At 50.1% G+C, this 16,979-nt stretch overlaps 1 protein-coding gene across 9 annotated transcripts in view; it reads left to right on the top strand.

Moving 5' to 3' along the window:
- Nucleotides 1-16,145, top strand: part of TNC (tenascin C) — a 92,868-nt gene extending 76,723 nt beyond the window's left edge. For all 9 annotated transcript variants that reach the window (XM_004774059.3, XM_004774060.3, XM_045074020.1 and 6 more), the window contains 9 exons: nt 1,283-1,402; nt 3,155-3,298; nt 4,067-4,197; nt 7,613-7,745; nt 9,237-9,388; nt 10,305-10,401; nt 11,309-11,470; nt 13,356-13,519; nt 15,393-16,145. In XM_004774059.3, coding sequence (XP_004774116.1) covers nt 1,283-1,402; nt 3,155-3,298; nt 4,067-4,197; nt 7,613-7,745; nt 9,237-9,388; nt 10,305-10,401; nt 11,309-11,470; nt 13,356-13,519; nt 15,393-15,503 — 1,214 coding nt within the window. In that variant the 3' untranslated portion in view covers nt 15,504-16,145. The remainder of the gene's footprint in view (nt 1-1,282; nt 1,403-3,154; nt 3,299-4,066; nt 4,198-7,612; nt 7,746-9,236; nt 9,389-10,304; nt 10,402-11,308; nt 11,471-13,355; nt 13,520-15,392) is intronic.
- Nucleotides 16,146-16,979: the final 834 nt, after the last annotated feature.

The following is a 16,979-nucleotide window of genomic DNA, read 5'->3' as shown; positions in this document are numbered from 1 at the left end:
TTCTCTTCAGACAGCCATGTCTCTGAACAATTTATCCTTTGATAGAAGAGCAATTATCCAGTCTAATCCATTAAGGGATCCAAAGAGCGGGCCTCATAGGAAATTTTAAAAATACCCTAATAGTCGAAAAGAGTTGATTATATGCAATTATAACATCCCATCTGAACCCAGAGTCCTCTCTGCTCTCCACACAGGCCCGTATTTCCCCCATAGAAATCTTTCATTCACGGGCTCTCCGGTTACAGACGGTGGGTGCACTCCCTCCCGAGGCCCACTGTCCTGGACATTTAAAGGAGATCCTGTACAGACAGGCTGAAGCAGGAAGGAGCTCGGAGCAGACCATGTGGGCTCCTGAAAGTACCCTGACTCCGCCTGCTTCTCAGGCTGGTCATCACATCTCTTGGGTCTCAGGAGCCTTGTTTCTGAAATGAGCTGCTGACAGCTGCCCTCCAGCCTCCCAGGGCCATTGTCCTGGGATAATTGAGTCATAAATGCAAATGCAAGAAGATCATAGTCCTATTTACATTAACTTCTGAGAAAGGGATGCTGGGCCATCGCAGGAGTCGGTTAAACGGGCCAGCGTCCTCTGTCAGTACAAGTCATTTGGGAATCACGTCAAAGACGCCAGTGATGTTAACAGCCGCGTTACTAATAGCAGCGGCCATGAGCGAGCGTTGCCCCAGAACGTTTCACACATGCAGTGCCTCGTTCATCCTTCTAGCAGCTGCCCTGGGACACCTGAGGAAATGAGGTTTGGAGAAGGACACACAGATGCTAGGCAGAGAAGGCACACTAGAACCGGGGACTGCCAGCTTCTGGGGCTCCACGGTGCCCCCCAGCCCCCTTACTGGTGCTCTCACTCAAAGCCCAGAAAAGCCTCTGGCAGCCCTGACTCTGGGAGGCTCCCCGTTTTGTAAGATCTTGCCCTGGGAACAGTGATGAACCACAGCGATAACCCCCATGATGTTTATACCGCTCCTTTCCACCTCCACTATCGTGTGAGTCCCAGAGTATCCCTGAGGATAAAACCAGATAGAATGAGGATGCCCCTTGCACAAGTGGGGACACCAAGACCCAAGAGAGCCCAGGCAGCAAGGGAAGGCCTCATGACTCAAACCCAGGGCGTCCCCGCTCCAGACTCAGGATGCGGAACTCTGCGCACACCAGACGCCGCGTCCCAACCCCAGGAGTCCAGGAGCAGTGAGAGAGCGGAGCAGCTGTGGGCTGATGTCTGACCCCACCACGGCCTAGCTCTCCAACATACCATCCTCTTTCTTTGCAGCTCTGGATGGCCCATCTGGCCTGGTGACATCCAACATCACCGACACGGAAGCCCTGGCCATGTGGCAGCCAGCCCTCGCCCCCGTGGATAGTTACGTCATCTCCTACACAGGGGAGAGAGGTAAGGCCATGTCTACAACCCTCCTCACCAGGAGGAGTGTCTGTTGTGTCGTTCTCCCTCCTCCCTGTCATGTTTGGCCCCGGATGGCAAAAATACATGGGTAAATAGACTCATGGGCTGAAGCCAGGGCTGGACAGGCCAGTGCGGAGGGCCTGACCAGAGGGAAGCAAGGGAGGCCTCACCCATCCTCCCCTGCTTGTTGACAAGTGAAGGGCATCAATGTATGGTTACACCAAGGAAGGCCAGTAGGCCATTTGGAAGAAAACTAAGGGCACATCTCCAGCATGCATGTGTTCCCCCAGCCTGTCCCCCTCTCCTGTTAGTCTTCCTGCCTGTCACCATGAGCCTTCCTCTCCAGGCAGCCGCTCCCATCTCTTACAAAGAATAAGTTCAGAATCCATAGTCATAAACAGGCTATTTCAGGGGACACTGGGGAGCCTGGGCCTCTTAGAGGCGACAGAGGAGGTAACAGATGCAATGGAGAAATCAGAAATTTTTTGTCCTCATGTTTGCAGACATCTGTGCTAATTAATTTGCTTAGTTGGCCGACTCAACACTTGTTTGGGGCACCAACACATCACGGCCACCAAAACATAAGCTCAAATACAAGGAAGAGAGAGGAGAAAGAGATTGTTTTTCAGAGAATGAATTCATGCTTTTGTAATGAACTACTCTAGAAAAAGACTTCACTATCTGAATCCCAAGCCATATGTAAGTTTCCTATTTTTCAGTTCAGGGGTGTTTTACATGCAGTGACAACATGGAGGGACGCCGTGACCCATGCCTGGGGCCTCTGAAAGTCTGCATTCACTCCTGGGTCACTACCTAAGAGAGGTCTTTATGGGCACAGAGCAAGTGGGAGAGTGTGGGAAGAGAGATTTGGGGGGTTGTTCTTTTTATTCTTCTGTTCATTCACTCATTCATCTCTTCAATTCTTAAATATTCCCAATGAGCGAACTCTGAGTCAGGGCAGCCGGTGATGTACCTACAGTGAACGAGAGCATTGTTTAGAGGGAAGATGGAATTAGTAGAGGCAGACCTAGAAAAGGGCCTGGTCCACAAGAGGGGGTTTCGTGGGTGAGAAACAAGACAATCAACTCATCCCAGGTTACCCAGGACTTCCCCAGTTCCAGTACTGAAAGTCCCATGCCCTGGGAAATCTCTCAGGTGGTCAGTCACCTGTGATCAGGAAATAAACACATCCACCTGGCACCATGCTTTGGTTTCCCCACTGGACTTGACCCAATGGGTCTGAGATGCAGTAACGAGGCTTTCGTACATCTGCAGCTGCCCGATTTTTGTGGTTCTCCAGCCTCGTGATTTAACAACGTTTGTCAGATTATAAAAGCACATGAGAGTAAGTTGAAAAAGAGGGGAAAGCAAGTAGCATTAAATCTGGGCAGCCTGAGGCTTGGAGACGTTAGCTGCAGCTCTCCTCCAGCTGGTTCCTGAGCCTCCGCTGCAAAGCTCCCCCAGACAGCGCCACATGGCAACACTTCCTGACCCCCAGGTCCCCTTCCTCCCGATTTGATGCATGGAAAAATCCAGTCTCCATGTGATAAATCCTTTGTGTATGAAGTGAGCGATCAAGAAAGAAAACAGGGCGTGAGTCATTTCAGAAATCAGACCTGCTTTTCCACAGGGTCGTTGAAAGTTTCTGCTAGAAGTAGGTGTGCGCACCATGTGCCAAGTGCGCTGATGGCTCGCACGGGGAGCGGTAACCGCCTTGGTGTGTGTGTATTTCATGTTTAGTGCCAGAAATTACGCGCACAGTGTCCGGGAACACGGTGGAGTACACTCTGACCGACCTCGAGCCTGCCACGGAGTACACACTGAGGATCTTTGCAGAGAAAGGACCCCAGAAGAGCTCCGTCATCACTGCCAAGTTCACAACAGGTACAGAGATGCCGGGAGCTGGAAGCAGCCCACCCACAGCCTCCATCTTAAACGGCCATGCTCTCCAACCCCTTCTTTCTTAAGTCAGATCCTTGCAATGTGATGACATCAGCATCAGCTAAATTCACCGGCGCCCCCTCACTCGGGACCTTAAGAAACGCATCATTTCCTTTTGAACTGAAATGACCACGTTCTCCCCATGGACTAGGAAATGGTTTTAAGACGAGGGCTTTTTTAAAGTGTAAAACCAGTCCCCATTGGGCCTCAACCCAGTATTTAATGATCCTTGTTCTAGGCAGGGAAATATTTTTAAGAGAAGGATTTTTCAGGCATGTTTTCCTAAATGTCCATTGGGTTTTTATATAGTGAGATCTTTTTGCGAACTGCAGCAGGCAGGGAAAGTGAAGAGGCATCCTTTTGTGGTAGGGGTAAATGCCAATATTAGCATTCATCTGCCTGCTTGCTTATTCAGGACCCAGAGGGGTTGGGAATCATGTTCCCAGCTGTGTCTTTCTCCCCAAATCCATCCAAGGCCAATCTAGAGTGTGTTGGGCTCAGGAACATCTGGCCTTTAGGATGAAACGAACCACAGAGAATTCTGTCTTTAGAGATCACATGACTCAGCCTCCTCATTACAGATGGGGAAGGTTCCACCCAAGGTCATGTAGATGAACGGTAGGGAAAGCCAGCCTTCCTAATAACCCAGCCAAGGGAGTTTTGTCCTAGAGTTGCTGACATATTTGCTAACAAATGACTTACCTTCTGCAGACCTTGATTCTCCAAGGGACTTGACTGCTACTGAAGTTCTGTCGGAAACCGCCCTCCTCACCTGGAGAGCCCCCCGGGCGTCAGTCACCGGTTACCTACTGGTGTATGAATCTGTCGATGGCACAGTCAAGGTATCTTGCAGTATATAAACTCCCCACTGCCATTTGAAACATGGATGTGATCCTCAGTGGAGAGAAGAATCACCCCAGGGCTGTTTCTGCATCTCAGTGCAGCTAGGGAGCTGAAAACAAAACAAAACAAAAAAATTAACAGGGATTGGATGCCATGCCAGACCTTCTCAATCATATCTCCAGCTTCCCTGTCTCCCTTTAACCAGAGTCCAGTTTTGATAGGTCAAGAACCACTGCTCACAAGACTTGTGGACGTTCTAGGAGCTGGGTGCATGGTCTTTTAATGTTTTATTGAACAAAAGCCAAGGGTTTCTTTAGCATCTTTGCCATAGATGGCGTCATTCCATTATATATTGAAACATACGTCACCACGTTCTTTAGACAACAATTATTAATACTATTTACAGCAAATGTTATTTATATTCTCTGCCCCTTAACATCTTTTCTTTTACCTTCCAATGTGAAATAACTTTAGCCCTTCCTTTCATGCAAGTGAACTTGATCTCTAAACTTTATTTTCTGAACTCATTATTGAACTTTTCATTTTGGTCATCACACTCTACATTTCCACAATCTTTTCCTTATTCCAGGCTCATCTGTCTTTCTCTAGTCTATTGTTTGTATTCCGCCTATCCTCTCCTCTCTATCTCTAAGAGTATATGTTACTGGTGGGTTTTTAAAAAATATTTTATTTATTTATTTGACACACAGAGAGACATCACTAGTAGGCAGAGAGGCAGGCAGAGAGAGGGGGGATAGCAGGCTTCCTGCTGAGCAGAGAGCCCGATGCGGGGCTCGATTCCAGGACCCTGGGATCATGACCTGAGCAGAAGGCAGAGGCTTTAACCCACTGAGCCACCCAGGTGCCCTGTTACTGGTGTTTTATTCTACAACCTGCATAGTGTCTCTTCCAAGCTCTGTTCGTTCATTCATTCTTTCTTTCTTTTTCTCTTCACTGCTGTTGTTTGGTTTGGGTCTTCATCATTCATGTTGGAGACTTCAGCCCAGTGTCTGATGGTCCTTTGGTACTTGAGTCAAGAACAAAACAGCTCATTGGGAGTTCTGACTGCAGACATGGGGCTTGCCAACTAACGGGGCTACGGGGCTCACCACAGAGTAAGCAAGTACCCAGCGATTTTGTTGGGGGACTCGAAAGTAACAGCTCTGTAAGCCTTTTCTCTTGAGCTAATCCACCTCCCTAGAGGATCCTCCAAATCCTTCAAGCCAAGCGGCCAGGAGTGGAGTTGGAGGAGGAGCCTGGGCCCCCGCGGTGCACACACCTTTAATTCTGTTCCCAGATAGCTCCGCTGGGCCTGGCGGACTGGAATCCAGAGCCTTCCTTCTGGCTCAGTGTCTCCAGAGAGTACATCTCAGCCTCTCATCTGGACTGGGAAGGGCAGCCGTCCAGACTGGGGTGGGCAGGGTGGGCTGGGTGGGTGGGGACATGGGGAGAGCTTGGAATCGGATCTGTTCCTCATTTAAGCTGTTAAACAAACTTTTGTTCAGCCATGCCCCACACTGGCCTTCAAAGGCATCTTTGCTTTTGTACACATTCCGTTCCTGAACTTGCTGGGCCCTGTGGCATTCCCCCACCCCCACTCGGCCAGCTCTCCCCGCAGCCTGCTGGGCTCCGTCCCCTCGCTCGGTACCCCACCACAGCCCCTCCCATCCATCAGGATTCTGTGGACATGGCATGCCTCTGTCTGTCTCATCTGTCATCCGCTTCATCCTCATAGACTTGTACTTTCTGTCCCTTCACTCTCATTCTAAAGAGCTAAACTGGTATGTCCAATCCGCCATGTTTGACTAGACGTGGACACACATTTCTAGTTACTCCCGTGGCCCTTCTTTAACTTGACAGAACAACAGACTGACTCACTGTGTGCGTGGAGGCAGGTCCCTCAACTTTTCTGGGTGTCGCGTTCCCATCTGTAAAATGAGTGCAGTGGACTCACCAGCACCCTTTCTAGAACTGAGCTTACCTCAAGTCCTGGGCCTCATTTCAATCTACCCTGATTGCCTAGAAAAGGACTTTGCACAGCCGCTGAGAGAGCTGAGTTGTAATTTTATCCCCAAGTAATTCAATGAACCCAGCTTAATAGCTGATCCTTCCCCAGGGACCAGACCTGAGGGCCACGTAAAAGTCACTGGGTCACCTGTGTCAGCCTACTGAATTACCTTCCTGCGTGTCTAGTCCCCATCACTGTATGTTTCACTCAAGAAAATCAACCTGGTACAGGAGGAGAGAGTCCTAGGTAGGTTGTGGGGAGACAGAAGGTAAGACTGGCCCCTGCCCCCACCACTTACAGAGTGAGAGCGGGTCCCTCAGATTCTCTGGAAGTCAGTCCCCCACCCACCTCCCCCATGGAAGACTCAGGAGAGCCCACCTGCCCAGCATGAAGAAGCGAGAGAACCTTGCAGGACCTCTGCACTGACTCGGTATTGTCTACACCTCACCGGCCGTGTTTGCAGGTGACAGCACAGCTGGACTGGGTTTGCTAGCAGTGTAGATTGAATTCCAATACCAGACACCAAGGTCGTCTGCTAAAAAGTGAATTCACTGGCATTGGAAGCTGGAAAGAGGATTTGAAAAGGAGGAAGACTTCCTGAAAGCTGAAACAAATGCTCTCCAGACAGCAGCGCCGAGAGCAGTCACAAACTACAGGGGGGAGTGCGAAGAGGTCTGGTGGTCATGCCTCTCCTGGATATCTCATTCTAGAAGGAGACATGCTGGGTCGGCTCAGGCCTTTGCCCTTGCCTGCTGAGCTCCCGCAGTCATCCCTTGACTCGAGATCCCCATGCTGACTGCATCTGAACAGCTCAGGGAGCTTCTTCAGTATGTGCCTGGAAGAGCCCCACTTCCGACTCTTAGGATGCAGCCAGTCCGGGATGGAGCCCAGGCTTTGTATTATTTTCAAGCTTCCCGAAGGACTGTGAAAAAGAGCCTTATTAGGAACCACTGATATAACTGGTCTGAGAATCTAAACCCTTTGCCCTTTGTGTGATTTATCTTGCTTCCAAGTTAAGCTGGGTTCACGTCATTCACTTGTTCAAAAACTTTTTGGGAATCCACATTCCTTATCATGATAAGCTTCAAGTTCCATAGCTTGGCACTTTAAGGCCCTTTATAATCAGGCCTTTGCCCACTTCTTCCACCACTCCAGCACCCAGCACGAAGTGTGGTTCACCTAGGTCATTACTTCCTCCTCTGTACCTTCTGGCCTCAGGACCTTTGCTCATGCTGCCTTCCCCTGTCTCTCATGTCCAAAAGTGAGCATGGAGCCTGACATCGAGTGAGACTCCGTGGATCCTTTTGAGTGAAGAAATGAATGGATGGGGGAATGAATGAATGTATCATCTGTACCCTGAGGATTTATGTGGCAAAGGACTATTACATTCTTTCTTCTACCCCTAGGAAGTCATTCTGGGTCCAGAAACCACCTCCTATAGCCTGGCGGAGCTGAGCCCCTCCACCCACTACACGGCCAAGATCCAGGCACTGAACGGGCCTCTGAGGAGCAAGTTGGTCCAGACTGTCTTTACCACAAGTAAGGAGCTCCGGGCGCTGCTGGGCTTTGAGATCGAACTTTGTGAGACAAGACCAACCCTCCACTTCTCCTCTGACTATGACTGAGTTTTTCCCTCAAATCTCTTAAAAGGATCAGTGCCTGCCTCTCCCTGCAAGCCCGAGGAATGTGGGTGCAGGAGGTTAAGGACCTCGTGGTGAGAGGGAAGGAGGGCCAGTAGTGAGAGCTCTGGACACAAGCCCCATCTCCACCACTTGCTCTGGGTGATCTAGGAAAGTTACTGCCATTCTGCAAGCCTCAGTTTCTTCATCTATGGGATTCACAAGTATCCCTTCCTCACAAGACCCCTGTGCTCTCTGAGCTCCTAGCCCAGTGTGCGCGCAGGCGCTGGGCTCACTACAAGCTGAGGCCTTTTTTTCCTTCAGCGTGCGGGCCATTACAAAACCCGCCCATGATCAAAATCAAAACCAGTCCTCCCACCAAGCTGGTAGGATCCTCAGGTCCCGTTTTCTGCAGGGGAAGCAGAAGATCCCAGAGATGAAATGACTGTAGGTTCTAGCATGAGTGAGAGGGAGATCTGGGCTCGGGGGTTCCGGGCCCCAGAAAGCTGCCCCATACCTGGCCACCAGGTGTGGTCTGCAGACGGCAAACATGCAAGGCATTTCTCTGGTGAATTCAGAGGACGTGCTCATTCCTGAGAGGGGGAGAGGGGCCCTCTGGAAAGCCCAGAGCACGGGGTACCCAGAGGGCATCCCAGTGCCTCCTGCCCTTCGCACACGGCTCCAGTTACTCTGCGCACCCCTGCTGACGTTGCTGCAGAAGCCAGGGTCCCCTTTGCCAGAGGGGTCAGGTCAGAACAGCCAACTCTCTGTCCCACCTGCTCAGCACAGCCCCCAAGACTGCATTTCTGTCAAGTTGGACGTTGCTTTGCATCACATTAAAGCACTTGGAGGTTTCCCAGGCATTCATGTTTGGTCCCTCCCAGACTCAGAGCAGTTAAATGACTTCTCCGGTGTCCTGAGGCAAAGGAGTGCAAGTTCAAGACTAGAACCCTTGTCTTTGGCTCTCAAATCCTCTGAAGAATTTAGAAAGCATGCTTGTTAGATGCCCCGTAGAATGCCCTGATCCACAGCAAGCCACCGCATAGAGCTAGATACCCAGCCATCCTGCCAGGACCTGGGTCTGCTTGAGGTAGATCAAGGTCAGCCTGATACTTGTTCCTCAGAGCAGCTCTGTTCTCCACCCCCGCACTGGCACCCCACTGACATCACTGGTGACCTCCATGAATAGAAGGGACGGAGCTGGGTGCCTTATATCTATAATCTTTAAACCCTCATCGAACCGCTGCAAAAGAGGATTTATCCCCAACTTGCACACAAGAGAACGGAGCTGGAGAGAGGTCAAGCTGCTTGCCTTTAGATACCCAGGCGGCGTGCAGTGGGGCTGCAGTCTGAAAGCTCCTACCCCAATCCTCCTGCTCTAAGAGGCCCACTCTTCCTTCTCATCCTGCAGCTGGGCTCCTGTACCCATTCCCCCGGGACTGCTCCCAAGCGATGCTGAATGGGGACACCACCTCTGGTCTCTACACCATTTACCTGAATGGTGATAAGGCTCAGGCTCTGGAAGTCTTCTGTGACATGACCTCTGATGGGGGTGGATGGATCGTGAGTATCCCCAGTCTTCAGCCCTGGGGCCTGGGGGCAGAGGGCACAGCAGGGGCGGCGGGGGGGGGGTTGGCGGCACGTCCACTCACATACTCAGACACCGATGTTTGGAGGTTTTGCGAGATCGTGCCTGTCATCCAGAGACGCTCGGGAGCTGTCTCTAAAAAAAGGAATGGGGAAGAAGCTGGGTGGGGGGGAAACAAGAGAAAATAATTTTTTTGTAATTTATCTGATCTGATCCTCAAACAACTCTCTGATGCATAAAAATGAGGATGGTCATGGAACCCATTATGTGGCTTAATTAGCATTTTCTTTCGACCACTGTGCTAAGAGTTTGATGTGAATTATTTCAATCCCAATACTGTTTGAGCTGGGTAGTATTTTTTTTAATTAATAATTTTTTTTTTTTAATTTGAGAGAGAGAGAGCAAGAGCAGGGAGGAGGGCAGAGGGAAAAGAAGAAGCAGATTCCCTGCTGAGCAGGGAGCCTGAGGCAGGGCTCCATCCCAGGACCAGGAGATCATGACCTGAGCCAAAGGCAGATGTTTAATTGACTGAGCCACCCAGGGGCCCCATAAACTTTATTTTTTAAAGCAAAGTGAGCATAAAGTACAGAGCGCGCCCACATTCCCCCGTCCCATGTGCATGGCCTCTCCCCATATCAGGGTCCTACCCAGAGTGTTGCATTTAGACCAAGTGATGAGCTAATCTTGACCCATCGTGATCACCCAAAGCTGGGTGATATTTTTAATCCCTGTTTTTCAGGTGGAGGTGGCCTGCCCAGAGTCACACAGCAAGTTAGTGACAGATAGAGCTGGGGACTGGTGCTTTTCCCACAGCTCCAATGCCCTTCCTCTCAGAGAGATGCCTTCTATTTCTTCTGAGAGCTAACGTGCACCCTGATTCATATGTTCCAGGTGTTCCTGAGACGCAAGAATGGACGTGAGGATTTCTATCGCAACTGGAAAGCCTATGCTGCTGGATTTGGGGACCGCAGAGAAGAGTTCTGGCTTGGTAATGTACCCCTGCCTGTGTGCGTCCCAAGTGCCCATTTCTGCCCTCCTTGTCACTGTTCCTAAGCCACAGCAACCCATGGGAGAGAAAGAGCCTAAGAGGAAACAGTAGCTCTGGTGGTAGACACAGGATACCAGCTCTTCCTTGTAAAAGACTTTAAGTTCTCTAGGTCATTAAAAATAAAAATCTGGTCCAGGAAGAGCCAACAACCAGACGTGAAGGATAGCCTAGACTAAAGTCATTCACTGAACCACATCAGACTCATCTTCACTGATATTATTAACTGTTTCCATCCTGGGCTCCAGGTGCTGGGATGGGCCTTATAGCCATAACCTGGAACACCCAGCACCTGCGCAAGCTACAAAATTCCCGGATTGCACGTGGGAAAAGAGGAATGAAGTCATATGCTCACAAGAATCTAGCCAATAAGCTGTAGAGCTGCCACTTGAAATCTCCCCAAACACCACCACGAAGCCACCCTCCATCCGTCCATCCATCCATTCACGCAGCACGCACTTTCCCACAATCTCCCTGCAGGGGGCACTGTTCCGCGCTCCGGCACCCTCACTGGGAAATGTCCATCCCCTTAGTGTCCACTGCCTTCCCCCTGCAAGGGGCTTTGGAGGTTAAAAGTGCTTTCTCCACCTTATCTCCTGGATCTCCACGATGCCCTAGGAGGTGGGCAGGGCAGAGATGCCACCTTGAATTTCCCTGAGGCTCAGAAACACCCTAGATTTCACCTGGCGTTGTGCCAGCGAGGAGCAGACCAGACCAAACCTCAAGGCCCGGTCTGTGGGAGGCAGAACCTCTTTGTAGAGCCCAACCGCTGCTCCTACAGGGTGATGGAGTAGAAGCAATGGCCTCAGTCACTCGGGCTTCCTCTGTAACCCTCGCCTGTCCTCCACAGGGCTGGACAACCTCCACAAAATCACAGCCCAAGGGCAGTACGAGCTCCGGGTGGACCTGCGTGACCACGGGAAGACCGCGTACGCCGTCTACGACAAGTTCAGCGTGGGGGATGCCAAGACTCGCTACAAGCTGAGGGTGGAGGGCTACAGCGGGACCGCAGGTAGGGGACAGCCACAAGCCCCGCCTCCGGAACCACAGAAGCCTTCCTTAGGCTTTTAGCTCATTCCTCCCTCATCCCTTCCTTCACGAATCCATCCATTGATCAGGTCAACAAATATCGGAATCCTTACTAGGTACTAGACCAGAACATCAACTGGGCAGAGTAGAGTAGATACTTTGGTCACCAAAGCAGAGTAGGGTTGGGAATCAGAACAATATGTCTTTTTCTTACCCATTTTTAGATATCAACTGAGCCTGGAGACTCACCTAACCCTGCATCTAAATGTATTTATTTATTAAAATTTCTTGTACATACGACCCCCCAGGGATCCCATTAATGAGCGGGTGTGGACACACTGAGGTTCTGTGTTTCCTATGGGTTTCCTGGCACTGCCACTGTTGGGGATGCTGCTGGTCTGTGGACCCCACTCTGGGTTGCAGGCATTGACTCCTTCCCCAGCTGCTTGCATCCTTTCGAGGGGTATCCTCTGCCACACGGTCATCTAGCCACAACCCCCAGACCTCATGACCAGAAGCTCACTGCCTGCCAAATGGTCCTTGTGGATCTTGTCCGGTGCCTAAGCTAGCTCAGATCGTGCAGATGTCATGGACTTGGCATGGTCCCTGTGTGCTTTACCAGCTCCACATTAGTGGAGAGGTTAGTAAGGAAGCCACACACATTCAGACTTACGAGGGAGCCTCTCCTCTTTGCAGCTGTTCCGGAAGCATTACCTCCTTCCGATTCTCAGGGACACTGGTCCAGGAAGATGTCCCTGTGACACAGATGAGGAAACTTTGACCCAGAAAAGCTGCGTGATTTGCCTGAGGTGGACCCAGGGGTGGGCTTGTTGGCAGACAGGTGTGCTTGGTAACGAGGAGGGGTCGGGTCTGACAGTACACCCACCCTTCCCTGCTCTGGGGTGGCATCGGGTTATGTCCATGAAAACAGAAAAGGCAGACGCTGTGGTACCTCCCCAGCCTCTCTGAGCCCTGAGAGGAAACATCCATAATGGGGAGAGTCTCCAGAGAAAGATTTGCTATCTAAGGAGAGGCCAAGTGCTTGCGAGATCAGCATGGCAGTAGTGAATACAGAGAGCCAGGGGCCGAGATGGTGTTCATTCTTGTGTCCCTCAAAGAGGTCTGACATTTTATCACCTGGCAATAAATATCTGTTTGAGTGAAGTGGCTTCAGGCAAGAAGGATATTGTCACCGGGCAGGGGTCACTGAGCAGCGGGAATGCAGCTACACCCGCCTCTCTCTGCCTTCGTCTCCAAAGCCCCCTCAGGAAGGGACCGCGGTAGAGCTGCTCCTGGTGGCAGCCCACGCTCCACAGAAGGGCACCTCATTTCCTCCATACCTACCTGCTCCTGGTCGCTTCCTCCTTAACCAGGCATCTGAGGCCCTTTGAACCTTGCTTCAAAAGACCAGTCCTGTCTTTCCCTCTCTGAGCTCCATTATGTAAAGGAATGCAAAACAAAATGATCAAAGTAGCGAAAATCACAGCTGCTACACGTACCCCTCTACCTTCATATCCACTGACTGTCCCACCTCACGCTGAGGTGGGCGGAATCAATGCGCTGGTTCCGTTTTCAAGAAGAGAACACTGAGGCTCAGCTGGAGGCCTGACGTGGGCCAGGTCACACTGTGGAGTGAGAGCCGGACCCTCCAAAGCCATCACAGGCCTCTTTCTGGCACATTATGCAGCTTCCAACCGCCATGAACCCTCGGGGGTTCCCCTCCAGTCCTGTGCTCGACACTAATTCTCGGCCTGAGGTTCAAGGGCAGTGACCCCAGGATCTTTCAGCTGCCACCCCGGTTCTGCCCTTCCAAGCCCCTGAGGAAAACCTGTTCTGGGACTCCTCAGACCCATATCTCCTCTCCACAGGTGACTCCATGGCTTACCACAACGGCAGATCCTTCTCCACCTTCGACAAGGACACGGACTCAGCCATCACCAACTGCGCCCTGTCCTACAAGGGGGCTTTCTGGTATAAGAACTGTCACCGTGTCAACCTGATGGGGAGGTACGGGGACAACAACCACAGTCAGGTGAGCCAACTGTGAGGGTCGGGGACAGGTGACAGGGGGGCACCCCAGCCCCTCGGTCCCAGCCGAGACTAGGGGGCAGCAACCTCTGGGACATGGTGTCACCTCTGTTCCCGCAAGGAGGAACCTCGGGGACACAGGAGGTTGGATGAAATCCTCGAGACAGCACCTGTTAACCCGTGAAGATCCCGGGGAGACCACTGGTCAGTGGATTCCAAAACAGAGAGCTCTCAGCAGACAGAGCCAGAGTCTGAACTCCAGAAGGAAAGCAGACTAAAGGGGAGGTGTCTAGGTGATGCGGGGGCATAAGTGGGGTATTCTTTCCACCTTACGATGTTGCCCCAGGATACTTTCACTCTAGAATTATTGTACTACCTTTCTTTTCTCATTCCCTGCCTCCACAGTGACACAACGTCCTTCTGGAAACAAAAACAAAAACAAAAACGCATGCCCGAAAGGAAACTTCTTTTTCCATCCTCCCCCACCTCCAGTGTGGGCTGACGTGAAAGGCCACGAAGGAGTTAGGGGCGCCCCGTCCCAGCTCTGGCTCTGCTCTGGCAGCCGTGTGGGCTCGGTGACCTCACTTTCCTTCTCTGGCCTCAGTCCCCAGCATAGAACAAGGAGGGCTTGCATCCCACTCGGCACCTCTGTCCGAGGGACGATGGAGGGCAGAGGAAGGCAGGCCAAGTAGTTCACCAGAACTGAGTGGTTACAGACACATTTGCCCATGGGGCGAGCCAGCCATTCTCACACCCGACCTGCCAGTCGGATTCAGAGACCGTCTGCAGTCAGTGAATGCCAAACAGAATCCCATGAAGTATCTCTATTTTCTTGCCTCATTTTACCAGCCATTAACTTCTCCAGGTCTCCTCAAAGCCCCATGCCGCTAAAGAGAAGAGAGGTCAGAGAATGAGGTAGTGGCTGCCTAGAGGCAGAGGGTTGGACCGTCCCCAATCCCCCAACCACACTGTGGGGCAAGGGGCATTGTGGGTTTCGACAGGCAGATTCTGCTATCTTTAGACTCTGTGGGAGAGTTAACATGGAATTAGGAGGCCCAGACACAAATATAATCTTTTCTTGAGGAAAAAAAAAAAATCTCTAGCCAAATTTCTAAGGATGATTTTCCCTGTTGGAGATGAGAGAAGTCATATTTACTTCGTACCTACAATGTGCCCAGCGCTATGATCGCTCCCTCACAAACTCATTTAACCCTCATAGCATTCTTCCAAGGTTGTCACTTCAGACCCAAAAGGGGTTGGGGGGTGGGGGGGAAGATGGTGAAACTAAAGCCCAGAAAGTTCTGATGACTGGTTCAAGACCATTTATGTCTCAAGTAAGAGCCTTAAGGTTTAACCCTATATGTCAGGTTGTAAAATTTGTGCTCTGCCTGTGTTCTTCCTGCCATTCCAGACAAACCTCTATTAAAACAGTCCACAGGAATCCTGGGAACTAGAGACTTCCCTGCATATAGCTAGTCAATTCTGTAACCTCCAAGCATGACCTGAATTCCTTCAGCACCTACTCCTACTGATGGGAGGTTTCACCAGCCACCATTTTGTTTCATGAACCACCATTTTATTTCACAAGCCACCATTTTGTTTCACCAGCTACCATTTTGTTTCACTATGGGAGCTCAAAGCTCAATGCAAATGCAGGTAGCTTCTGACAGACATTTGAAAAACTGAGTCAGATTCAGCCAGCTCCTTTTGCAAGTTCACAGTAGATGGATCAATACACAGATAGGCAGTAGACAGCTGTGAGATACCAAATGGTCAGGTTCAGACAGAACTCCCCTTGTTCCCGTCGACCAAGCAGCAGCGGTCGGTGAACACCTTGTCTAGTGGAAACCCATCTGGAGGCCTTCTCTTTTTCACAGGGCGTCAACTGGTTCCATTGGAAGGGCCACGAATATTCCATCCAGTTTGCTGAGATGAAGCTGAGACCCAGCAACTTCCGAAATCTCGAAGGCAGGCGCAAGCGGGCGTAAATTCCAGGAAAAACTAACTGGGTGGGAGAGGAGCAGGGCCCAGAGGAAGAAGCAAATTTTACCAAAGTCTCAATACAACCTGTCCAACCATCAAGCCACACCCGGGTATTTGGCAGGAGATAAAGGTGACCGTGGATCATGGGGGCCGATGACAAGAGCACTGGCCTCCCCTTCTCTGCGAGGACTTCCTTCGCACCAAAGACAACAGTCTCCACAGGTGTCTGTTTCATTGTTTGAATCAGCAAACATCTTCCATTGACAGCATCAAGGTGGTTGTCTTGGGTGGCTCTGGGAATGGGAGAGGGGTCGGCTGTACCGTGGTAGTTTGTGTTAGAACTGGCTGTATTTTACACAAAGCTGTATAAGTATCATTATTGTTGTTCGCAGTGATTCGGTGTGTGTCATGGGAGGCCGTTCCCCCCTCCCCGCCTTTTTTTTTTTTTTTTTTTTTTTTTTTACATTTCATGCAACAAAAACCAGAAAAGCAATACTGTTTGGAATTTAAGGATATGATTAATATTATTAATATAATAATAATGATGAAAACTAAGAATTTTTAAAGAGATCTTCCTTTCCAAAACACATCTGGACAGTACCTGATTGTATTTTTTTTTTTTTAATAAAAGCACAAGTACTTTTAAATTCAGCTGTTGTTGCCTTTCGTTGTTCAGCCTGAATTCCACCAAAGCCAACGTACTTGAACAGAGGAAGGAATGCAGGAAAGGGACAGAAAGGAACAGCTAGGAAGAAGGGAAGAAGAGAGGGGGCCTACAGACTGGGAGAGAAGAAAGCACTTTTTTGAACAGAGTTGAACGAGGTTGAAGAAAGGTTACCACTTGAGACTCAGCTTCTTGCTCAATATTTTCAAGACTAAGAGTGTGTGGTTTCAAAGATGCTTTTATACCCATCTTCTAGAAATTCCATGATGTAGATGAGGAGATAGCTGTTAACCCAGCAAGGATCAACATGCCCAGCGGCAAACTAGCTGAGTTCAAATCTTGGCTCCACCATTCCTTAGTTCCCTAATCTCTCTGTGCCTCAGTTTCCCAATCAATACTCACACTTCTTTTTTTTTTTTTTTCTTTCCTTTCTTTTTATTGTATCTATATGAAAAGACGGATGTTAGCTGAACCTTCTGTGGTGATCATTTCACAATTATGTAACAGAACCCACCATGTTATAATGCTTCAAACATATACAGTGATATATGTCAACTGTTTCTCAGTAAAAACTGCCCAAAAAATTTATATAGAAAAAAATCACATCAGTTGACTAAAAACCTGATCTAAACCAAAACTCAAACTGAGGTACTCAAAGAGCAACTAATGAAAGAAAGTAACATCATGAATTTATTTAATACTCACACTTCTTAACTATGTAGCATTTCTGTGGAAAAAATAAACACCAGCCAGATGAGCCCCTGAATGTGGTGCCTGGTGTGGAGGAGGTGCCAGTAAGAGTCATTTGTCTTTATGA

This window comes from Mustela putorius, unplaced genomic scaffold (assembly GCF_011764305.1).
Source record: "Mustela putorius furo isolate JIRA1106 unplaced genomic scaffold, ASM1176430v1.1 tig00537301_pilon_pilon_pilon, whole genome shotgun sequence".
NCBI classification, from domain to species: Eukaryota; Metazoa; Chordata; class Mammalia; order Carnivora; family Mustelidae; genus Mustela; species Mustela putorius.
Note: the sequence above shows the minus strand (reverse complement) of the source record. Positions and strands in the feature narration are given on the sequence as shown.